The sequence below is a fragment of the Ascidiella aspersa genome, chromosome 3 (assembly GCF_963924565.1).
Source record: "Ascidiella aspersa chromosome 3, kaAscAspe10.2, whole genome shotgun sequence".
Classification (NCBI taxonomy): domain Eukaryota; kingdom Metazoa; phylum Chordata; class Ascidiacea; order Phlebobranchia; family Ascidiidae; genus Ascidiella; species Ascidiella aspersa.
Genome location: NC_139449.1, coordinates 24,065,432 through 24,091,161, shown reverse-complemented (window position 1 = coordinate 24,091,161; position 25,730 = coordinate 24,065,432). Strand labels below are relative to the sequence as shown.

Genomic DNA, 25,730 nt, shown 5'->3' with positions numbered 1-25,730 from the left:
ATCAGAACGAATCCCTTTTATGATTCTGCAAAACTTGTTTAAACTGGCGAGTTTTGAGGTTTCTTGTTTCAGAAGGTCAAATTCAAGTTGTTTTTCATTCGTGATTTTTACATTGACCTGTGAAATTTTGGTTTTAAAGACGGACCTTCACGTGTCTCATAACATGCAACATTCCCCTATTCAGTTGGGTATACTGGATTTGTTTCTCGGTTTGAATATTTTTTAATCCTATTCGGCGTTACCCTGAATAGTAAAACAAAAGAGAGAGAGAGAGAGAGAGAGAGAGAGTGAGAGTTCAAATGAAGCGTAACTTGTTATTGTATTTGTACAGTACAACAGCGTAGCTTCAAGATAACATACATGTAAACAATATGAACCAGTATCCACAGGCTAAACCAGCTAGATAAAAATATCTTTTAAGCTGCATTACATTTAACAAGATGAACGAAACATTTTACGAATACAAACCTAACAGTTAGGCTATTAATCATAACTGGATATTTGTTAATTTCAATAACTGTAAACTAGATAATTATTATGCACACATGCCTTTTACGTTCCAAAAATTGGCATAATTAAAAATGCACCCGGTCACCCGGAGGTAAAAGTTATGTAGGTCGTGGTGTGATGAAACAATTTGCAATATCATCTTTCGCTGATTACAGTGTTATTAGAATCTCATTGATACAACATGTTTACTCATTCAACACAAGTCTACGGAATCGTTAAAATAGAATGTACTGTTCTTCAGCAAACAAACAAAAATGCAATAAAACTATGGCTGAACATCTAGCTGGGCGATAACAAAGGGATTAAATAAAACTCTACATAGAGCCCGTGATATGAAGCAGGTATAGCAATCAGAATGTTAATATCGTAAAACATGGTTCAGTGTATGGGCTTTTGCCAAACAAATATTTAGCGATTGTTGTGGCAAACACTGAAAACGTTTTCTGTATGGTACGTTTTTTGTGTACAAATATATTTAAATTTTTAGACGTTCTGTTTATACAGTTTTCCCTGATGGGCAAAATTACATACACATAAACCCTTTTTTACAAAATTGGTGTTAAACGAGTAATCTACAATATATGCATGAATTTTCAGATTCCAAATACGTTTATAGTAATATAAAACTTGCATTTAAAATATCAATTTGACCAAGGTCAACGCAATAAACTTCCGCTTTCGGGTCTAACGAACAGTCTACAAGGTAACTAAAGAAACCTTTTAAGTCTTGCAATAGAGAGGTTTACCAAATGCAAAAAATTGTGCACACGCAATATTTTGGCACAAAATCCCGTTGCAAGCGAGCATGCCATATTATCGATTGACAAAAGTAGTCTTTAAATGGAAAAACGTGCTTAAGTAAGAATATCTAGTAAAATAAATTAATGTTGGTAAAATGGTGCGTGTAAAAATATATATTGTGTGTAGCATTTTATACAATTGTTAAATCAATGAAAGCAAGCTAAACAGTTGAATAAAATTATAGTGCAATAACAAGATAGTGCATTAGTTCTTATAACGTATTTGATTACATTTCTAACGTTCAATTCGTTATTGTAAAATAGTTCAAAATGATGTCAATAAAACAATAATTACAAAAATATGCAGATATACATATGTCTTTAACGGTGCAATAAGTCGTTAATTTTTTGATAAACACTGTAGGCCTACAGTGTGTTTAATGTTGATCACTCAGTAAGTTTAAAATCTTTCCAATCAGTTGTGCAAAGTTCGACGAATAAAATGCGTTCACAAATATTTTAAAAGGTATTCAACATACAGCAAAAGAAAAAGTCAAGCTTCGGGCTCATTTGCATTTCCAGGGGTCGTTATCTCCGCGTGATGTTTTGAGTGTGCGCCGCAGCTATCGTTGCGAAGCAACAGCAGGCCACAGTCACAGGTCATGGAGCTTGTAAGTAATGATTAAGCAACTGGTGACAGGTCTTAGCGGTTTCCAGTAGTGCGGGAACGTGCGACAGAAGTCCGCCGAACTCTTGCAACTCTTCCTCGGTGAGGATCCTCTTCAGCTGTTCTTCCTCAGTGTTTCTAAGCTCGGTAAAGTCGTATTTGGGATCGAGCATCTTCTGCCAGACCTCGATCGATTGGGTGACTTGATTTCGGACAGGTGAGCGCCTGTGGCTGCCGGTGGAGTCGCGCGACTTGGCCGACGCCGAAGCCGAATCGGAAACGCGCAGCCATATCTTGGAGGTGACGTCATGATGGATGCGGTCGAGCGATTCCGTGACGTTGACGAACTCCTCGACAAGCTGCGCGGTCTCGGCGGAGTCGTGCTGCCTCAGGTTGGTGGCATACTTGCGCAGGTCGCTCACGTGATGGATCTTGTCCACCCCGAACTGCGATGAGTTCTTGAGCACGTCAACTAGTCGTCTAAGCACCGATTCGTCGAAGTTTCTGGTATAGCAAGTCATCTTAGTAAACATTCCAGGAATTCACCTTATTGGTTTATCCACGTAATATCGTTCTGATGATGCGGGACAGTGCTTTGGTCACGTATGGTGGAAATAATCATAAAAGGCCACACACGACGAACGTGTTTTTACGACTTCGAATATATTTAAATTAAGTCGTAACTTTTACAGATATACTTTGGTTTCTGTGTGTTTTACCCTCTTTGAGTGCGAAATTTGTTTGTTATGTCGATATTTCTTTGAAAGTCATTTTTTATAACACGCAGCTTTCTTAGAATGATTACGACATTATTAGGACTATTTTTTTTAAAACATGCGACACAACCAAACATCGTAATAGTTTTGTTTACCAAAGTCCGACGTGTATTGTTTCAGCTTGTTGTAAATCTTGAAATGACAAGACACATTTTTCACTACTATGAAGACAGCAGTAAAACCCTGTTCTTATCGACGATTGACAATTCTCTATTGGTCTGTAAAGGTAGTTTTATTATTATTGATTACCTATAGGCAGTTTCAGCTTCTAGCGTTCTCTTTTCCAGATCATCCATTGCTTCCTTCATCGCGAAATCGTCGCTTTTCGTCGGCGTTCCAGGATTTTCAACACCTGAAGAATCCGATTGTAAATTAAATTAACATAACAATGTCAAGAGGAGAAAGTGTGAGTTTGAAAGTACGATAAGAATAAAATAAACATAAATATGGCCGAAACGTTTTCCGCACAATGTTCTCAAAATTTAAATCAAAACTTTAGTTACAAAAAATAATTTTAAATTGTTTGAAGTTTGAACTTTGTGTCAGCTGCCTTATGTTAGACTTAAAAGTGTAAATAAATCCTTGATAAAAACATGTTGGTTTCTCCTTTGAATAGTTAAATTACCAAAAGTTATTGGACAAATGGAGAACTTGATGGAGGCTACTCTTACCTTCGGGTATGTCCGGGGTCGGCGGTGGTGCCGATTGACTTTCCGGGTCTTTAGGTGAGGTTCCCTGAACATTTTCGTTCACATGTGCTTCCGACTCGTTTAGGGGACTGTGCTCGTCAAACACCACCCCGGGAATGCTATCGGCCTTGATTGAGCTGCGACCTTTGTCGCCCTTACCCATCGGACCTCGGGGTTCAGGTCGTACCGTCCTGACGCTCGGCGCCAATTCAACAGTAACCGAGCGACTTGCTGGCACAGACGATACCCTAAAAAGGTGAAGGTATCAAAAAGGGTAATGTTTTTTTAAACGACGTTTTAGGTTGATTTAGCAACCGAGAAAAAGTAAATCAAACTTCGATAAAAGCATAAAACAAGGGTATTATTTTATAAATGTAGCCTATAAAATGTAACTTTGGATGATAAGTACCTTCTTTAACAAGCATTTCAATAACGAACAGTTCAAAATAGTGATGTGGTTTAGTCTACTCAAGATCTTCATCTCATTTGCTTTTACTGAAGGCTCATACACTTACAGTGGTCTGAATTTATTTTCAGAAGATACGAATAGATTTGCCGTTATAATTAAGGTATCTTATGTTATTTATTGTGGGAAGGTATTTTACCTCGACTGAAGTGTGTGCTTCTGCATTCCGGATGAAAATCGCGGCGTGAGCTTGTAGGCAAGCTTTAACCTGGGGGGCGACGTGCTACGGCTTGCACCTATGTTCGAGCGCCGGGTAGAGTTGGCAGCAAAGGCTTTTCCTCGGTTACCAGGTCCCTGGTAAATCAAATAGAGCTATTAGTACTAAATCTTATCTACCATACAGAATAAATCACTTTGCTTAGTTATTTCAATATATATACATTTAAAAAACATAACTCGGTCGATCAGTATAATGCGCAGAAATCAAACAACGATTTTGAACAATCATTAGCTAGTTAAAGGTTGTTTAAATCGAAGTCACACTGAAATTATTACGGTTACAAGGAGGTTGTAAATTCACTTTACTTTTACCTGTAAATGCCGAAAGCAGGAATCCACTTCGTTTTGGTCTATACGGGTTTCCAACGAAATGGCAAAGGCTCCAGACATTTTCAGGGCGTTGTCACTTATTAATTGCTCCTGAAAGATGTCGTTGAGATGCCCTAACACAACACAGAACAAAGTTTATATCAAATACAGCTAATCAGAATAAAACTGCGATACTTTTCGCATCTGCTGTGACACTTTACAAAATTCCGAGCCTATTGATTAGATTCCGTCGACAGCATCGGCCTATACCATTAGGCAATATTTTCCGTAAATAATAAATAATGTTACTATAATGTTGTATTTTAGTTTAAGTTTTGAGTTTAACATGTTACATAAAATGAAGAAGTTTTACCGGACTCGAAGTGACTCCAAAGCTCTTTTAGTGCCGTAGTTTTGTGGACGCTGGTTTCAAATTTAATAGAACCCCGTCGAAGTTTTTTCACCACAAGTCCGTCGATTGATTCGAGGGTGGAAACAACAGAAAGTGCTTCACGTGATCCACTGCCACTGAAAATAACAAACACAACAGATAAAGATAAATATGGTGTCATTCGGTAGTTAGAAAATTAAACTAGCAAAATATAATTTAAATAACCAAAACTTTGTAGTTTCAAGCGTTGATAAAAAACTGTCAAATTTAAAGTCTATAGCCACGAAATTTCTTTGAGCGGTGTGTTTGCATTGAAAATGATGCAGAGCACATTATTTAATCGTTTCCGTCGAAAAAAATAAACCTAATAGCAATCCTACATCATTAGCATGTGTTTCCACAACACAATCTTAACCTCCAACAGAACACATACAATCCTATACATCATTATAACGATTTATAAATAGAGTTATACATACTTCAATAGATACTCGAAGAGCTTGCTGGCGATTTTCTCCTGAATTTCCTCAGGATGACAATCTCTAAAAACGTTGTTGGTGAGAGGAACTGCTGTCTTTATGGTTGTGCAGATGTCAACTTGACCTGTAAACGTAAGAATAGATTAATCGTTAAATTTGTCATCTTTGGAAGAGGGTTGATCTCGAACGGGTGTAAAGGAACGTATATATAAGGCGAAATCGAAATCTTGATTATGTAATTTTCTTATAATGTAGACCCAACAATCCGAAAGGGTGTATTAAGTCTTACCCGATCGTTTATGTGCCCCAAGAGCCTTTTTCTTTTTCTGCAATAGAGGTTTTCCGGAAATAGTCGCTGGACGTGTTGCTAAAAACAGAAAAATCAAATAAAGTATAGCCTAAACGTTTTATGGGTCAGTAGGCTTTACTATTTGTAATACAGGAGTGGATATATCTTTGTTCAGTATTTCAACATAATTCATTTTTTATAAAGTGTTAGACGATGGAACGGCAACTATTGTTAATACTTCCAAAGTGCCGAAAGGTGCATGCAGGCTATGGGAAACCCCAGTCGAAAATATACTTGACAATACAGTTCCAGTTCAACTAATCGAATTATAAATTAATTTCAGGTCGCGAAGTAGCGCAGCCGCCTAAGGCGTGCGGCCTATATTCACGATTCCGTATCGAGGTGTTTGTTTTTTTCGAAGAGACAAGACTATCGGAGGCTGCTGTGGGTGCTTCTTGGGGTAACCGGACACGCTCGAACAAAGACGTGCCGTGATGCTCGGGCCAAATACTCGCTGGTATGGATACCTTCGTTGTCCACGCATGATGTATCGGATTTTGTGCGACAAAGGTCCAGGCAGGCGAGGAGGCGGTCGTGGCACCCCACGAAGCCAGTGTAACCGAGATATGTCGTATATATTTCTACAACATGGACCCGGTTTTATCACGACGCCCGGAAACATTTTTTTCGCTTGTGTTGCCCGAAATAGATGACCGCCCCATGTGGGTTTAACTAAGCGAACTTCTGTGCACGTTCCACATTTGCGTTACTCGCCAGTAGTCCGTTTTTATTAGCTCGAACGACAAAATAAATTTTCTTAAACATTTAAAAAAGCAGTTTTTCTTCATGAGTGGCAACTTCCTCAAGAAACAATAATTATTCTATACTGGGTCAATGGGATGAAGTTTTTTTGTTCAATAAACACATTGTGATTTGCAGGAATTTGTGTATTTAATAATAAATTTTATAGTCTTTTCTTTGTTAGTTTACAGGTGTTTTATACTGGGGTTTGAATGTGAAATGTTTTATTCTATATTTTTGTGAATTATATTTAACAATTTATCTTTTGCAACAGTGCTTGTTTTTTGGTTTAAACTGTCAAAAAAAAAAAACTGTCAAAAACCAAATACCATGTTTTTTTGTTAATATTATGCATGATAAGCAACAGTTGATATATAATGGGTAACGGTCTTACGGGTAAGTTTAACAATTTTATATTATTACTTAGTCGCGTTTATGCATTAATTCACAATCGAATGGTAACACAAATCATACAAAAGGGCCAATGTTACCCCCATGCTTAAAACGCACTACCTTTTTTGGTGACCCTGACTGCCCAGGGCTCCCGGTGAACGAGATTCAGCTTGGATCCCTGAATCGACACGGATGACGTCAGATCGAAGGTGTTGGGCGCAACCGAGCGTGACGGATAGAACGCGGCCGTCGGGGATCCGTAGAGAAACTGGGGTAGGGGGACCTCGCTCGTTTTCCACTGTCCGTTGGTGTAAGCCGACTTGGGCAGCTGTGGATAACGCGACTGCGGCCCGAACTGCATGGCGTAGTACTGCGTCTGGAGAGAGAGGTGCTTTCGCGCGTTGCTCGAACGCCGCAACGTCATCAGCCGACAGTAGGACTTCACGTCGCCTGCGCACGTATTAACGTCGATATATTTGCGTGCAAAAACAAAAACTATGCATCTGTTGGACTAATGGGGCAAGTGCCATTGCTCTAGTTGTCATTTAAAATGAATCACAAAAGCTTAGATACATTTAAAAAACGACTTTATTTTGAAGCAAAATAGTTATTCCATATCGGTTATGGGATGCAGATGAAAACATATTTTGTCAAAACATTCCGAAATACAAAATGTGATATATTTTATGATAAAATAAAATTCACCGCTTTTAATTTAATATCCACAGAGTAATTTTTACCGCGTGTTAGTCTTCATCATATTTTATTTCACGAAGGTAAACATCCCTTACGCGGCTCAATCGCGCGTTTCGTATATACTCTGCCTTGTTAAAAAAAATTCAATGTTAAAAATTCAATTCAAAGAAAACAACTTGCTAACCTGCCAGACTGGTGGCCTGGACTTGCAGAAGTGCAGCAACCAGTTGATCAAAGGTGGCCTGTTTCGGTTCGTCCTCGATCCAACACTGGAGGCCCAAAGTTTTTTGGCGTTGCAAGTCGCATCCACTCGATGAAGCAACAAGGTGAAGTTTGTCCGGGTCTATGCGCAGACAGCTAGCCACTCCGATCCACTCGATCTGTCGTTACATTTGTGTTACAAAACAAACAAGGTTATTAACTAATGACCTGTTTAAATTAAAACTAATAACCACTCGATAAAAACATAGACTATATGTCTGCCTGTTTCACTGGACATATGGAGATCTTTTCTCGATACTCCATCTGTTTGCTCTTATTTAGTTGTCTTGTAAAGTGTATATGCTACTACATAACAAATATGATGCCAGTTGATGTTTTCGTTAAAACGCTTTGAACAATCATTTTATAATATGCCGAACCAAAAGTCTTGTATAAAAACACACAATTGCATTGAAAAAACACACAAAATCATGTTTTCAAATGACTTGGCCGAGCTAAATCTTTTGAGCAAAATGACTTGACTTAGTCTTAAGTAATTTTTTATTTTCATTTTTTTCATATGTCAATGACTTGACTTGGAATTTACTTGCTTCAATAATGACTTGGCCAGGACAAGTTATTTTAAAATGACTTGACTTGGAGTTGTGTCATTTCGAGAGACTTGTTTACAACACTTCGTAATACTTGTATGAGGAAACAAATCATTTTTATCGGTTTTAAGCAGTGTCGTATCACTCGTATATGTGTTTGAATAAAGTGAGTAGAGGCATAACTTCATTTAGATGAACCAACCTGGGTCAACTCGCTAGTTACTTCATTCAGTACTTCTTCAAGGTTTTCGCATTGAATTAGCGGAACATCTTTCGTTTGTACCTCTGTGTATAGAAACAACATTTTAAGGCCTAAGTGCCCTGTTTGGAAGCCTTTATTCGGAGTTCACTAAATCGATTAAGGAAACCTTATAGCCAAGGAACTATGACTCACAGAAGACAATAAATCCGTTTAAACTTTCTAGGCTCTGTTTTATAAACAGTAATACTGTAATAGCAATTGGGTATTTAAGTGGTCACAACTTAAGTATAAGTAATGCTTACCTTTGTAGAGTTGCATTGGGGCCAGTAGAGTCATTTTTGATTTGTTGTTTCCTATTGCAGGGGTGGTAACTAATCCAATTGATTCTTTTTGACTTGGTGGAACTCAAAAACAATACAGTTTTAGCGCATAAGATCGCGCATATTGTTTGATTTCCTTATGATACACCTATCTGTTTAAAAAATACCTTAAAAATACGTATATAAAATAATCGCAATAGGATGTCATCAATACAGCAAAGTATGCCTAACTCGCAGCGATTCCACAAAATATCACGAATAAACGCCCTGGTTGCGCGGCCTAACATTTTCTGCCTATCCAATTTTCAAGGAAACTGAAAATAGTAAAAGCAAATCCGAATGTTGCGCAATCCTAAGGCGAAGATCGCCTCGCGGTTTCAAAATAACAAGTATTCTGTCGGCGTAAACACCCTGGTCGCCCGCAGGGTCCGCTACGTAAATCGCGCTTCATTAGGAGTGCGGCGCATAGCTAATTGAGTCGGCAGGGGAGAGCTATAGGCATTCCGCGCGACTCCGCGCCCGCGAACAATTGCTTTTCAGCTCAGGGCTTGTGTTCCCGCTATCCGGTTACGGCGAGAACAAGCTTATTATGGCCTCCCTGGGAACAATAGAACGCAGTTTGGCGCTGAGCTTATGTATTTTCATCTTTCAATCGTCATATTTATCGTTCGGTGCGAATTTAACCGGTGCGCGGCGAGCACTGTGCTGGTTTGCTGATACCACCCGCTGTGGCCTCTGACCCCTGTCAAGTGTTGTGCAATAAGCACTAGCGCAGCACTACGAGGCTACGCTTACAGTACACGTTTCTACTCGACCAGCATGCCAGGGCAACGCCTCACGGACAGAAATAGATTCGTCGACGTATGTATCACACATCCATCCGAATGCAGCCTAACGTTTTTGTAAAAATCTATTTCGAATTCAGCTTTGATTTCGCGACTAATGAACCAATAACCTGCATGTTCCGATACCTTCACCCAACATTTTATTTTTTTTTTCTTCTTTTTTTTTTAGCTTTAAAGCAATTAGTAAAATACCGCAATATATACTCTTTCACTTTTGTCCCATTTTGAGACCTTCAAACGTCATTCCGTAAATCTTTTTCAAATTGCTGTAAAAATTCAAGCTCCATGGACGTGTGAATAACCATACAAAATAAGTTGACTCTATCGGATAAGAAATTATTTATGATAACAGTTTTAACAATAATACATATACATCATGGAGTCATTGTCGTTTACTCGCCTCTCAAGTCATTTTTATCAAACAAGACTTAAACAATGCACAGCAAAGCGGGAACGAAAATGAAGTGAAAGCGATCTCATATACCACAGACAAGGTTCAATAGGTTGTCACTTTTTTTCTCCATAAAGCTTTTAACATTGCTAAAATCTAAAGACTTGTATTTTAAGTTTCACAAAGTAGAAAAGTTTTACGTTCGGGTTCCTGCGTCGATAAAGCAGGTCAAAAATTGAAATAGAGAGATAATGGGACCCGACTTTTCTTTTGTTGCCCGCAACACCGTCAACAAGTCTATTGAGATGAAAACCGCACAGACAAAATATTTCGCTTGTAGCTGTAAGGCCAAGTACATACTAAGTCACAAAGCGAGACATGCCGAAAATAGCAAATGAATTCCATCTTACAAGTATCGCATTGCAATTTCAATAAAAAAATTACCCTATTAAAAAAGGTAACTTACGTGTAGTGACGCTAGCAGCAGCCGTATAGACGCCGCAAAACCCATACACATGTACATGTTACGCTTAATAAGAAAAACTGTCTAATCAACTAATCTGTTGAAAAGGTTATTCTCAAGTGCAAATATTCTTCTTCTCCCCTAATATTTATACAAGGAGCGAATTTAACCAAGAAAACGTGACGAAGCCACCTCAAGACGTCGTGACTAGACAATCTACCACAACTACACTATAAAAGTATACGCAGCGTTTACAACAAATGTCAGAGTATACATTTCTATGCTGCAGCTCACTAAGGCTACGGACTTGTCTCTAAAGCTTAATTACTAAACATATTTGCGAAACTGGTTTCAGCAAAATAAGGTAACTTTAAATCTGATGTATAGTCGCTGGTCCTCAAATTCCTATTTCGTACTATTTTTTCCCCTAACGTTTGTCAAAATTGAATTCGAGCTACCAAGTAAATAGCTTTCCGCTTAATCCCCGCTGGCACGTCAACTCTTTTGAAATATGGTCGTTTTACTGCGCCTTGACAATTGACAGTAAAACGCGAACAGGCAATATTTAAACGCAGTGTGTGTACGGGCAGTAACTTTTACACTTACTGCGAAATGGTCGATGTGGGTCATCAGAATAGGATGGCTTCGCGTTGACGTCTGCCAATATATTTCTTGACAAAGTAACCTTTAACCTCGGGTCTGTCGTACTTGACATTCATTGACAGTAGCTCGTCATGAACTGCGCATTGGTCGGGCGCGTATAGGGGCCAACCAGCGAGCGTTGGCAAGTCTGTGACGTCACAGACGCGCGAATGAGGATCGGTTTGTTGATCGAAGGACCCGGGCGAAGAGCAAAGCAAACAGCAGGGGGAGACATGCCAACAAGTTTATACCTTGGACAAACATGTGGAAGGCCCCTGGAACAAAACGCGACGATAATTGGCACCTGGCAGTCGTTTTCTCGCCCGACCTCTTCTGGTCGGGTAGATTTCGCCGTTGCTACGGACTCGCGCGCGACATCACTACAATACGCAACGAGGCGCATCGTCAAATAACCTTTGAACACAGTCTACGTTGAACTGCAAGCGATCGGATCCTCTGTCCCCTTTTAATATTTTGTCGATGCTGATGCAGCAGACGATTCCTAAGCAACTGCTCGGTCAAGTATTAACTGCTTCGCTGCACGCTTCGTGTCTTGCCGAGTGATGGCGTCTGTCGCCCGCGGATTTATTGCGATTTGATCACTGGGCTTATAACGCGATGGCACAACGCGCGCGCTGATTGACGTCGCCGCGATCGAACTTGATCCGAAAACAAATCCGCGACGCCTGGTTGGTGGGGCGACGACCACAGGACCCCCAGTCCTAGCTCCTTTTCCGCCATTGTCATGGTAGTAGATTAATTATGGAATATTTTCGAAACACATCATTTCTCAAAAATAATATAACATATTTTAATAAGTCGATTCGTTATTCTAATTTGCAATAGCCCAACGCAAATACATCAACTACTGTACGATATTCCGTTATGCTGATTTAGTGCATTTGAAATCATAGGATGGTTCTTGAACTCTAGTACGTGTAGCTCTAGTGACAAACAAGTAACATTGTTGGTTCTATGATGTAAATTAAGAAAATTGGAATATAGGGGCGGTCGCAACTTATTGTTATTTAGAAAAATCGAATCGACCAATAATCTGGAATCATCTTCCTGCGCTTGCGTTTTTTCCGTTTCTCAAAAACTTGTGTGTTTAATTAATAAAGAACAAGATTGAGCACAACAGGTTCTTATGAAGTCATGTCGTACGCAGTGGTAGTAGAAGCAAACACTTGGCGCCCAGCAAAAGTATTGAGAAACGCTAGGTTTGTTGACCCCTTTTAATGTACCCTACAGGTTGCGACGTTAAGCCAATGAACTGGTAAAAAAGTTTTTTGCATTCCTTCCATGAGTGAAATACAACAATACATGCATGCATATTTGAAACAGCAAAATAACGTTTTATTAAAACTTCCGAATTAATTTAAAACCACATGAATTTTCAAAGGTGTTATAAAATATAGTGAATCATAGAAAAGGCCATAGGTAGTGTAACACTGTTATTGCACATGTTATCTCGGTAAATAAGGGAAAAGCGCGTAAAACAAATAAGGAAAACGAACGACGTGTTTTGCCCTAAACATAGGAATAAACAATATCACAAACAAAAACAGTGACGCCTCGGTCTGTATCGTATTTAAGCGTGGAGCTCAGTTTAATATATAAGTATTAGCAGTTAAGCTGGTCTTTAGACAGAAAAATTATACGGAGTAGTCGTCATACGCGAGATAACACGTAGGAGAAATTTTAAGGGAAAGATTGTGAAACTAACACTGATCGATCGGTAGGGTTATTTACCAAAAGATATGTCCAAATATTTTTTTACCGTAGCGATTACTCTAACTTAGTGTCGCTTTTCTCTCCTTCGTTGTTTAAACAAAGGTAAGCTCCCTCGCCTGAACTTGGCGTTCGGCATTTTTCAGTTAATGAATTGCTTCCCGGTGTGACGTCACTAGTGACGGATACTACCACGTCACTCGTCGATTTAGAAGCGATCTCAAAATACGAGTTGGAGTTCGAAGTGGTTGTCGAAGAATCCAAAGTGTGCGTAGTAACCGCGTGACTAGAATCAGTAACATGTTTGTTTGCAACAGGAAAAGATAACGGCTTAAGCTCGCTTGTGACGTAGTTTGTAGTGAGGTCGCCGGAAGAACAGGGCGTATCGTCTGTAAACTCACAGTTTATATCAACGTTGGTAGAAACGACGTTCGTAGCGGTGTCAAGGACACGGTCGCAATTTGGTACTCCGGGCATTAGGGTTCGCTCAACAGAAGGGGATTCACATATTTCGCTATTTGCCAAAGCACCGTCAATCGTCTTCGAGCAATCCTCGGCGCTATCAGAAGATTCAAAATTACATTCGGAAGTGACTAATGACTTACACTCACAGTCACTGGCAGCGTCAGGTTCTATTTTCAGCATATCGTTTGGAGCAACCGGCGCCGTAACCTCAAAGCTTGCTCCCTCAAGCAGAGCTCCCTTCTCAGTGACGTCACGGTTGATTACATCATCCGACCTCGTGAGGTCATCGATTTTCGTCGGGTCGAAGTCTAACTTAATGGAGCGCGCTGAGGCCGAGTCGTAGATGGGCGGCGTCGAAGGCGCTTGGTTGTGGAACTTATCCAGCAGCTGGTCGGCCAGCGCCTCGTCGGCCTCTGATTGGCTGATGCTCTTTCGTGTGCTGTCCTGATTGGTTGGCGCGCTTTCCACGTGACCGGTTTTGGCGTGAGACGATGAGTTAGCGTCGTGAACGCCGCTTGCGTGCGAAATTAGAATTTCTTGCAGTTCCGGGTCCTTGTGAAAATTTTAAATCGGGATTTGGTTAAAGAAATTTGAGTTTGGCTGAAGAATTTGTTTTTGTAAAAGCGACGTGTTTTTTGATAATAAATTGCAAAGCCAAAAAAGTCGAGTAAGTCGAGTAAAAACAAAAAGGTCGACAGCATCTTGATTAAGACGTTTCGATACGAGCTTGTGTCACATTAACTGAAGATGATACAAGCTCGTATCGAAACGTCTTTATCAAGATGCTGTCGATTTACTCGACCTTTTTGGCTTTGCAATTTATTATCAAGCTACGTTACAGATCCGTACATAGTGTACCCGACATGTTTTTTATTATATAAACACTGTTACTTGTTGAATGGACTGTAATACAAAGTAACGTGAACATAATGTACGGTTCAAGACGTCATAAATCAGCGGTTATCAACCAGTGGGCCATGGCTCACTGGTGGACCATGGAAACCTTTTTAAAAAATACACGTGAACAATAAATTTGACCTAACCATGCTCAATGATTGCTGGATACACAAGAACATAGTTACCGTGGCAGAAAGTTCCACTGGAGTTTTTCCCAAATTGTTCTTATAGTAAGCCACAGCTCCGAGATCGTCAAGCAGCCGCACGGTGTCGCTGTGCCTCCACTTGACGGCTTCGTGCAACGGGGAATCCCCTTTTCGGTTACGGATATTCACTGAAGCGCCGTGCTGATCAAAACGGAAATTCGTCATTTACAAAAACATGGCAAAACAAATCGACAAAAAAACAACAATTTAAGTTCTGGATAATGACAGAAAAACTGGATTACTAAATATAGATTTTAGGTTTAATGAAATAAAAGCATTAGGTAATTTTGCAAGATATCTCCGATTGACATATACTTTTAAAATCGAAAACTATTTTTAAAAATAGAATTATTTTTTTTAATAAACATTTTTTACGGTTTTGTTTTATGGCAACATGCGCCGTTCACAGCAAACTATACCTGTGCCAAGACAGCGATACAGCTTGTGTGTCCGTTCATGGCCGACATAAAGATTGGAGTGTTGCCTTCATTGTCCCGGATGTCGCAGTACGCGCCGTGACGCAGCAAATATTCGATTACCTAGCAAATTGAACTCTCGTTCAGTAACTTTAACGACAAAGTTAGCTATTCGAATTGCCAAGAAAGGGAAGAAGTCCGTACGTAATTCTATTTATTGCAAATATTTTACCCCTTCTTAGGCCATTAGCAGTTGTTACAATATAAATACCTCAAACTTTTTAATGTTATTCACAGCGAAAATCAATTTAATGAGCTTGGGGCATTAGAACACAGTACACAAGTACAATACGTTTTAGAATCCTTTGTTAACTCGTGACACTTTGCCATGCATTACATTTTTTCTTGCCTTACTTAGTGCCCCTCACCTATACAGCCCTTATAACAAAGCCTATGACAAACGTTGGACACAGTTCATATGATTGTTACCTTGACGTGGCCATACTGACAAGCGAGATGCAGTGCTGTGTGACCGTTGTTGCGTAACTTTGCGTCGGGTTTCGCATTGTGACGTAACAGTAGACCAACAACCTCTATGTGGCCAAGTTTAGAGGCCAACGAAAGCGGAGTCTGGCCGTCTGGCCCGGTCACATTCGCATGAAGCACTGGGTCCTGTGGAAGGAATGGGGGGAAATAAAATTGGTTTCATATTGTTATTAGAGAAATACAAGAATAAGAACAGTATACTATTCTTTTTAATTTTAAAAATTTAATTATATGAAAGCATATGTAAAAAAGGCAAAGCGACCCATTATAATTTTAGAAATTAGAATATAACGGTTAAGATAGGGATTTGGTCGGCGGTGGCTTCTAATATAGGAACTCTGTAATATAATATATCTAACATCTCTGTTGGTAAACAAGATAAAAATAAGTAAACGGAAAGAAAACAAAACTATATAGGCGATAAGCATACGAGAAGCAAACTAAACACCCATTGGCGTTCTTAAGTTAAACGCCACTTACGGACAATGGAGGTTTACACTTGGTGCACTGGCACAGCGGATGACACTTTGCAGGGGTAGCGGTTCCGGGTGTTACAGCCCAACCACATAAGTAACACAGCATGTTCGCATCGTTGTCGGAGATGGCACGGAGCAGTTTCTCGACCTGGCAGACGATCAGATATTTTTTAAAGCTTGGTTACCATCAAACTGCATTCGCTTTTAAAAACAAGAGAGAATAAGATTTAAAAATGATTTTAATTATTTCCTGCAAAAATGCGGTTGAACATCAACCTGTTCTCTATGACCGATGTTTATAAAAATTGTAATAACATAGAGCATTGAAGTTTGGAGTCATAAAACTAACAATAGGACAAATAAAAAAACGACAAAAAATGTTTTTCTAAAAAATAAAATTTATTTTTACCCTAGTTTAAGGATGACATAAATAAGAATTTTTTCTCTGATTTTTTCATAAAAATAGGCGGTATGGAAGTCCTGCCTATTGCGTTTTAAACATCAAAACAGGTCCTATTTTATCTAACGTAATCATTTTGTTGCGTTGCAATGAGATTTTAGTCTAGTTTAATACGCAGGACGATTTCCACGGAAGCCAGCATTGCAGTAAATTTGAAATTTTTTGCAGTAAACCTGCTTTGTGGTGTTTTTCGGGTCGTCGCAGTTTTGCCGATCCGACTTGAGTTTGGCCGTCCCTTCGTTCGCCAGCCCGGTGTTCTTGGACAGCGTTGACTTTCGAAAGCTTGATTTCTACATAAAGGTTTTTTGTCGCATGATTTGTTAACTGTCCCGTCTTTAATTAAACAAAATCCGGATTAAAAACACCTAATGTTGGTCGTAGAGTGTTTCGCAGTTTTTATTTTGCTATACTTTGTTTGGCAAACCATATATAACCTGTGAATAGACAGGAATTTGGGATGCGATAAACTCAAACTTTTAGGATCTTTCTTTGACTAAATAAAATGAAAACCTTTGAATCATATCTTAAAAAACGTTCGCGTTAACTTAACTTTTCCTATAGTTGAGGTATTTTTAAAACAAACAAGAAAATATAACGTTAAATTTTACAAATTCCCACCTTTCTTTTTGGCTCAATATATCTGGAGATAGTGTTCGTCTCTGTGCCGCTGGCTTTGATAACGGCAGTGACGTCAGAATTATGACTGACGTCAAGAGGTGTAAGCTTTCGTCGATTTTTGAGAGTGACGTCGGCGTTATACTCTACAAGAGCTTGAGCGATCTTAACTAAAAACGACAGAATATAACGATTTTTTTTTATTTAAGTAAGCGACAATTAAACCAATAAGAAAAGGGAACACCCAATAAGACCTATAAAGCGGCAATATCTAAAGCTAGATTATTTATAATACCATAGCATTAGAAAACAACACATTAAAGCCAGATACGCAGTAATTTTTGGCACCGGCCTGTTTGCCCGTGTTTGGGGTTAGTGGTTGGGTAATAACTTTTGTTAACGTTGGAAATATTGGAAGGCTTATTGGTGGTTAGGGGTGGATTTTGGGTTAAGTAAGAGTTGCGTGAATCTTGTTCAAGTTATATTCCGATTTAAAAGTCATCCTTACTATTACTAATTAGTTTTATTTTGGTGTTATTCCATCCTTTTTTGTAACTAGTGATTGTATATCAATTGTCAAAAATAATAACAAAGTAATATTTTAAACAATACTCGTAATTTTGTAGAACGTTTCCCGCAATTTCTTAATGAAAGGGATGCAATCATTAAATGATTCACTAACCGTAACCCCATTTGGAAGCCAAATGAAGCGGCGAATCCCCCAAATCGTTGATCGCATTGACCTTGACGATGTCAGCTGTGGGGTCGAAGTAAAGAAGGGCCTTCACGCACTAGACAAGAAAATCGACACGTTTCGTGATGTGGCGAACGATAAACGGTTTAGTTTTAATAATACGCACCCCTTCGTGGCCACCTAGACACGCGAGATGCAAGGGCGTGTTGTTGTTGTTGTCTTCAGCGCTCGGGTTCGCTCCGTGATGCAGCAAGAGGAACTGCAACGAGGTTCGGGAATACGCAAGGTAAAGCGAAAATTGTGCGTATAGGCCAGGGTTCGGGAACGTAAGGCTCGCGAGCCATATATGGCTCTTTTTGTGAAGCCATATGTTTTTTTTTTATGAAATAATCTTGGTTGCAAAAAAATCTAAGCTATCATTTCTAAGCATGGTATCAAATAAAACTGCATGCGACCACGACCGCTTTTCTAACTTGACTGTATTTTTCCTTTTCTAACACACATGATGGAAAATTTTCGGCGGTTTGCGCGAATCCGTTTGTAGGAATCTCTTAATATCCAAAAGGCCCTATTCTTTTAAGGGAATCCCACAATCAAAGTTGCGCAAACTAAGCTTATTCATTTTTGGTGCATAGCATGTCCTATACTTTAAGTGAGAACAAAATAAACGACCCTGCTCAATTTACTATGGCTCTCATGAAAATACAATCACGAATACTTGGCTTATATGGCTCCATTAGCTAAAAAGGTTCCCGACCACTGGTATAGGCTATGGGTTTTCTTAAGCATGTTTGGGATATAATTTATAGAGGAACAATAAAGGGGGAATCGTAAATTGTTTTAAAAAATCTTTAAAAAATGATTCCTGTTTCCTACTTGATCTTAAGACAGCTTATAAAAACAGGTATAAGACGTAAAATCATTTTTCTAAAAAAATATTTTAAGAAATGATAAGTTCATCCGATACGAAAGCAAGAATCTTTCTTTTACATTTTTATATGTTTTTAAGCAGTTGATCTTGTTGTATGTGTTATTATCTGCTGGAAATCCGTAAAATACTGTGAAATTTTGAAAGCTATGTACAAATTACCAACTCTTAAAACATGCGCAGGGGTCAAGACAGGTTTACTCATATTCCGTTCAAGTGAATGTGTTCCGATAAACAGTAAAACATAAATCTTGCAAACAACTTTGCTCCACCTACAATTACGCTCTGTGAGCCTTCCTGGGCGGCAAGATGCAAAGGGGTACAACCGTGGTAGTCGGTCGCATTGAGGTCGGCGTCGAATTCAACAAGTACGTCAACAACTTCGTGCTTGCCTGTCAAAGATAAAGTATGAATAAAATGACTGTGATGGATTACTTAGAATCCCATTGAAAAACAATCGAACATTTAGATCTACCAATATATCCTATGTTAATATTAAACAAAGCTTTAATACAAATTAGTCATAAAAAATATAAGGCCAATAAGCACTAACACTTTTTGACTGAGTAATTAGGGTGCTGTTGATGGATCAATGGATCATGGATGGCCTCGTTATCAGAAATTTAAACTTTAAAGTTTTTCTGCCATACGACAGTATAGGGTTGCGTTTACCTGACAAGGCAGCAGCGTGAAGAGCGCATCTTCCACGGTCATCCCTTGTCGTAACGCTCACTCCAGCTTTGGCTCCCTTTTTACCAGGTCTATAAAGGTATATAATATACTGTGTTATGCGCGCTATAAACGAAACGGAGCTTTAGCGTTAATAGTTATGGGTTGCGAAATTAAAGTAAATAACCATGGTGGCTGCGGGCAAATTGGCCACAATGAAAATGTATTTGTGGCCTTTATGGGTATTTCTTGATTGTCACCGTCCAAATATTTGCAAAAACCCACTTTTGAGAGAAAACATGTCGTGGGAAATTGAAGGTGCACGAAACGCGAACGAAACATACCCTTGTGTCAGCTTGGAGCACTTCTGGCATTCGCACAGAGGATGGCATTTGTCGTGTTCGTGCAGGTCGCGAAGCGCTTCTGCTTGCCTCAAGAACCGCCTCACACCCGATGTGTCGCCATCGCGGATCAGCTAATCACGCAAACACATTTTCAGTTTTGCCTATAGCAGTGCTTCCCAACCAGTGGGTTGCGACCCATTGGTGTGTCGTGAAGCTATTTCAGGTGGGTCGCGAAGCATTTCTAAATGTTGCAGTTTGCTATATAAGATCGGGAAATTATTGCATTATCATTACGTAAAATTTATGCAATAATATCACAAATACTTAACAATTAGATGTGTTGTGTCGCATTACCTATTTTAGTACGTACGCCAGTAGTAAAGATGCGGGTGTTATGTAACTGTATTCGTTTGGTAATAACTAATTGTGGGTCGCACAGAAAAACTTGCATTAAAAGTGGGTCGCAAACTGAAAAAGGTTGGGAAGCTCTGGTCTATAGTACGATCATCTTTGTCAAGAACAACAATAAACTTCCTCTGACAAGTTTGCTTGTTTTAAACATTTCACAAGCCACAACCGTCGTCTGGCAATCGCAAAATAAATCAACTAAACGTGACAGCAAAAACAGTGAAAAAAGGGTAGTAAAAAGCCTCTTTTGTTTGTTCCGTTTACGTAGCCTATGCGTCCTTTCGTGCAAAATTATAAAAAAATATTAAGAGCCCTGTTACGCAGTACCCTGTGATTTTGTCAATTTTACGTTACACATACAAATCGTAACATTCACAAACAACACCATTTGTCAACGACGGCTACTGCTTCGGCTGGTTAAGTAAAACAAATTCGGCAACAAACCATAAAGAGACGAAGTAGTTGTTCCACGTTTTCACTTGAGTTCTGTCGCTTCAGTGGTAGAACCTTAACGAAATCAAGGTGGTGGTTAAGCAATGTGAATGACTTTTTGTCTGGTATTGGTAATTTATGTAAAACTGTTCTTTTTTAAATCTTAAAGCGTAGAGATGTGGTAATATCGTTCACCATTATTTAAACAACGGTTTTAGTTAGGCGAACAGATACGTTTATTTTGAACGAACCGATCACCTTCACGTTGTCCAAATCTATGTTGTCGTTCTTCACGTGCTCGATTGCAGCTTCCAGCGTCGCCAGGTAAAACCTAGACAAACATTTTTTAAGATACAGTTGCGTTTGAAAACGCTTTCTCAAAAAAAAAAAAAAAAAAACGAATGTTGTTACTATAAGGAAAACATTCATTTTTTTGCATTTAAGTTGCAATGCAAAGTTTGGAGAAGAAGGCAAAACTTTCAGTGAGAAATAGAACTTAATGCAGCACATGTCTGACACAACATGCAACAACACTTTAAAACAACACAGCGTATTTATGACATGCTAACATTTCTCGCTATTGTTTTTGTGTTTATTTTACCAAAAACATTTGTTTCGACGGGCAGCGGTCTAGCAAATTAATTAGTTAGCAAATCATTTACGATTCTGGAAAACCAAGGATTTTTGTTCCAGCCCTAAATGATATAACTATAGCAAATAAAGCATATTTAAAATACATTTATTGTCTACAACGTATTTAATAATAAATAAAATTGAGAAAAGCCAAAGAGTAATGTTTTTACGCAACACGTCCATTAGTTCCTTTCACGTTGTCCGAACAACGGCTTACCCCAACTTATCGCCTGCTGTGGCGGTGAACTGAAAGTACTTCAGGTACTGCAGGTTTGCCAGCCAATTGGCCACGTCGCATTTTAACACCAGGTATATAAGAGTTGGTAAAAGGTCGTCAGATGACATCGCAACAGAATCTTAGACCAACAATGTGTTTTTGTAATATATGTTAGGCATAAAAACGTTTAACTTAATTTGGTATATTATATATTTTGTAGGAATTGGCATGTCAACAAAGGCTGATCAATGAACGTGTATAAGTATAATAATTTTAATAACTTGACTGTAAAATATTGGCTGTATGTAGAATGGCTTACCTTGAGGCTTTGTTTCTAAACCAGCTGATCCCTTTTGAACACCAGCTAGAAAGTTTAAACAATCGACTTATTAAATCCAATACAAATACGACTTAACTTAAATATTACAACTTTGCTGCCTTAAAAGCATAGGCTAGGGGTGGGCATGGGCAAACTTGTTCAATAAAAAAGTCGCTGGTCACACAAAACTAAAAAGCAAAGCAATCCACAAAACTAATATTGCTATTTAGCTAGAGAGGCCACAGGCATGTCTGTGGGCAAAATGGGGTCGCAAACTGCAGTTTTATATAGGCTTTATTTCACAGCACTTTTATCTTTAACATATTCTACAAAGCTTTTCAACATTTATAGGTTAAACAATGGATTCCTACCCAAGTTGTTGGCATTAACACTTTCTTCTGATATAAACATCAGTGCTTTCTGCAAACAGCATAGCTTTTGCTTTGGAGTTGAATAATGATTTAGCTTGGAGAACTCGCGCCTTGCTCTTGGTAAGCCAGCACTGCATTACAGTAGAGCACAATTTAGTTAACCAATATCAGGAGAGGACAGAACTGTTTTGAAGTATTATTTTTCTATAAATGGCTGTTGGATAAAAATGTAGTTATTTTTAACATTTTTATTTTGGAAAGTAACCAAAAATAGCTTTCCACATTGCAGGTTGTTTCCAAGGTTAAAATATTCAGCTCACAATATATTTTAAAGTTAAGCACCTTTTAGTTCAAAAAAGCATGATTCCATACCAGTTTAATTGGATTCTTACTTGTCTTAGATTCAACAATTTTGTAAATTTAAAAATACTGATAATAAAATTTGGAATAAAAATTTGAAAAATGAAATAAGACAACCCTACTAAGCAACCAAAGGATAATAAACAAATAAAAAAAAATATTTAACTGTTACCTAAACCGTTCTTGGATTCCAAGATCTGCTAAACGAATGCTGGAAAGGCTTCGGGTTATCTTATTCAAAAAACAATCCTGAAAAAACAACACTTTTATAGAATTTAAAATTAAGATCAATACATATACACTAATAACAAAGATTTAATATTTTTAACTACTGATCTTTATAGTATACACACCTTAAATGAAAGAAGGTCATTAAGTTTGTTCATAACAACATCATGAATGTCATGTTGTACATAGTTCTACAAAAAGAATAAAAAACAAAACATGAAACCAGGGTTTAAAATTAAAATAATATAAAATGCAAAGGCATTTTTTTGCAAATATAGTTATTATATACATTCTATTAAGTTTTAGTATAGTTTTGGACTTATTTGCAATTTAACCTACTTCTAAAGCTGTTCGAAATTCTTCATATTGTGCGGGTTGCTCACAGTACTTTCTCTGTTGAAAAAAGGTAAATTTTTATATACCACAAATATATAACACACTTAGATCTTAAAAACAGCAAAACTTACTAATTTTAAATCTTTATGAAGCAGGTTGAAACATGTGGTCAGCAAATCTACTGCTTTGTCCTAAAAATGTATAAACATTGTTTTTTTTTAAAACACTATATACGGATCTTAAGTTTAATGGTGAAAATAACGGCCCAAATAGACATAAAAAGCGACATGCTATATCACTGATGATGGCATGAGCATTTGCCGAAACGTTTGAATAATAAAGCATGTCGCTTTTTATGTCTATTTGGGCCGTTATTTTCACCATTGTTTTTTTTAAATTGAGCATTATAAGACCACATTTTTACATATAAAAAATGTAAAAAACAGATAATTTTTGTTAAATAACTTCGGGCTTCAAATGGAAACAGACATGTTGTACACCAATTAAAAACCAAAGGAAGATAAGGGAACACACAAAAAACTAACTGAAGTGGATTTTATTTCCTTAGCAGCAGCTTGTTCATTTTTTCCCATGAGTGTATAAGAGTAAGGAGCATTTTTCTGGTCCGAAATGAACAGATTGACTTTGTCATTGACTAAGTTTCGGCATCGTGTCCCATTGCTTGCTTTACTCCAGATAAATGAACCATAAGTTTCCCAAACTGATGTTGCTTCTTTGTTGGCTTGTGTTTCATCATCCTCTATGTCATTTCTCTCTATAAATACCAAAAATTCACTAATTAAATGTTGAAACACATTTTCTTAAAATGTGCAAAGAAATATGTAACAATATTATTCAAGTATTAATATTATTTAGGTATAAATATAGTGTTTTTGATATTATAATATATATTCCGTTTTAGTTTATAACTGTATTGTCTTCATGAATAAGAATTTTCCGATCCCCACAAAAAATGTAAATTCTTAGCATAAAACTATAGGCAGACAAAATGAAATAAGGTTGTATAAAAATCAAATTGTTTTCCACTATTAGTGAAACCAAGTATACAAATATAAAGTAAAAAACACGGTAAACAAACTTTTTTGCAATACAAGGTCCGGCTCCAATGGCTGTGAAATACATAAAACAATATAGCTTTCATCATTTTGATTGAAAAATGTCTCTTCAAAGAGTATCTCTGACGAATGGCATGATTCTACTTGAAGATCTAAAGTCTCACTACGAGTATCATAAGATGGTTTTTGAAATTTATTGCTAAATCCACTTCCACAGTTTATTTTAGAACCTTCAATGTGCACTTCCTGCAAAAAGGAGTATTTTCACATAAAACAGTGTAATAAAAACACCATATAACTTAACAAATGGAGTGATCCCAAAATAAAATTATTAAAAGTTTATCAACGAGAAATTTATCAGGAAACATACAAACTAAATTTTGATGGCGATTTCATAAATCTCATTTTATATTTAAAAAAATAAAATATAATTTGAATTTTTTATTTAATGTTTTCTTAGTTAAATAATAATAAAGTTAAATAAGTTTGAAACAAAATTTTAAATCTAAACCTTGGATCCTTAATCGTTACAGTTGTCTGGCCCTTTATGAAAATGTTATGTGAATCCCAGGTTGGAAAGTAAGGCCAGGTTTGCAAAGTAAGCATAAATCCCCCACACAGTTTCCCGCCAGGCCACGGTCATAGCCACACATTTCATGTAAAATCAACTTAAAATGCACTAATGGTTTTCAGTATAGTACTCCACTTTCAGTGGTGCAAACTTTACAAATAATGTCACAACAGCCGTGCAAATTTGGACGGAAATGTTATTACAGCCGCGCTATTTCCAGCTGCAAAATCGTCTCCCTTGTGCAAAATTTTGACACACACCTATAATAAAACTAGGCTATATCATAGGAACTAGATGCTTATGAGCATTAGCAATTACAAAACGCCAATTATTGCTACACTGTCAAGGCCTGTTAATATATAACTAGAGATAATTGTTTTCCCAGAAACCTGCAATTAAATTGTAAACATGCCAATAAACTAAAATTTTAAATATCTACTAGCCTTTCCATTAAATGTAACAAAATTGGTTTGGTGGGTTGATTCCACATTACTATTTTCACTGGAGTAAACTACAACAGGCTTTAACATATGAGATTCAAAATACTTTTGTGAAAATAAATCACCATCATCAAAACCTGGTTTCCAAGTGCCTTGTTGCGGGATGCATATCTAAATAAAAAAAAAAATTATATGCCACAATTACATACAAAAAACGTCAGTACTTCATTACATATAGAACGAAAAGTTAATTATATTATACAAATAAACGATAACCACTGCTGGAAAGTATGGCAGATCTCGACGAAATCTCTCGGGGGGGAAGTTTGAAAAAATACGAGTGACCAGGTGCAACAAAGGTAAAAAAGTGGATCTCGGGTGCACTTTATGATTTTCCGATGCACTCTGTATTGCATACATTGCAGTGTAAACGTATTCCGCACAAGTGTTTCACATATTTTGGGTGCAGTTCAGATTTTTTCGGGGTGCACTGTTAAACGGTTGAAAAAATCTCGCGGGTGCACTTGCCATACTTTCCACAGTTGCCGATAACCTACCATCCATCTTTCATTGGTCGCCCTTGCATATAAATCTTCATGTTTTTGAAATAATGAAATGTACCAACCATTTTGGGTTAGATCCTCGTCATACGACTCCATTTTATTGGCGTTTTACGTTTGGTATCGATCGTAAACAGAGTAATATTACAACGCGTAAAACACAGTAGAAAACTTATATGTAAACATTGTATTGGACTTGTGTTTACTCAGGCATTACAACATCGAAAAATCA

The 25,730-nt window shown here is 37.8% G+C and overlaps 2 protein-coding genes across 3 annotated transcripts; both read right to left on the bottom strand.

Annotated features, from left to right (window-relative positions):
* Nucleotides 1-295: 295 nt before the first annotated feature.
* On the bottom strand, nt 296-8,911 carry LOC146161028 (uncharacterized). Of its 2 annotated transcripts, none has more exons than XM_083384547.1 (12): nt 8,742-8,911; nt 8,440-8,522; nt 7,610-7,805; nt 6,850-7,179; nt 5,536-5,613; nt 5,247-5,370; nt 4,750-4,904; nt 4,380-4,510; nt 3,988-4,142; nt 3,365-3,630; nt 2,943-3,045; nt 296-2,421 (listed from the first exon to the last, which is right to left on the bottom strand). In XM_083384547.1, the coding sequence occupies exons 1-12, from the start codon at nt 8,773-8,775 to the stop codon at nt 1,911-1,913; spliced, it is 2,166 nt and encodes a 721-aa protein (XP_083240673.1). In that variant the 5' UTR covers nt 8,776-8,911; the 3' UTR covers nt 296-1,910. The 2 variants fall into 2 exon arrangements, with proteins under 2 accessions (XP_083240673.1, XP_083240675.1); XM_083384549.1 differs by having other exon boundaries at nt 4,750-4,898.
* A 3,473-nt stretch (nt 8,912-12,384) lies between these two features.
* LOC146161027 (ankyrin repeat domain-containing protein 27-like) lies at nt 12,385-25,636 on the bottom strand. Its single transcript, XM_083384106.1, has 25 exons — nt 25,496-25,636; nt 24,942-25,109; nt 23,951-24,173; nt 23,397-23,626; nt 22,983-23,042; nt 22,855-22,908; nt 22,641-22,706; nt 22,460-22,536; nt 21,928-22,058; nt 21,557-21,601; nt 21,238-21,376; nt 20,646-20,718; nt 20,400-20,462; nt 19,548-19,678; nt 19,207-19,295; nt 18,811-18,926; nt 17,773-17,865; nt 17,595-17,703; nt 16,916-17,082; nt 16,471-16,587; nt 15,842-15,985; nt 15,305-15,487; nt 14,819-14,938; nt 14,379-14,540; nt 12,385-13,848 (listed from the first exon to the last, which is right to left on the bottom strand). The coding sequence occupies exons 1-25, from the start codon at nt 25,595-25,597 to the stop codon at nt 12,889-12,891; spliced, it is 3,822 nt and encodes a 1,273-aa protein (XP_083240232.1). The 5' UTR covers nt 25,598-25,636; the 3' UTR covers nt 12,385-12,888.
* Between the last annotated feature and the right edge of the window lie 94 nt (nt 25,637-25,730).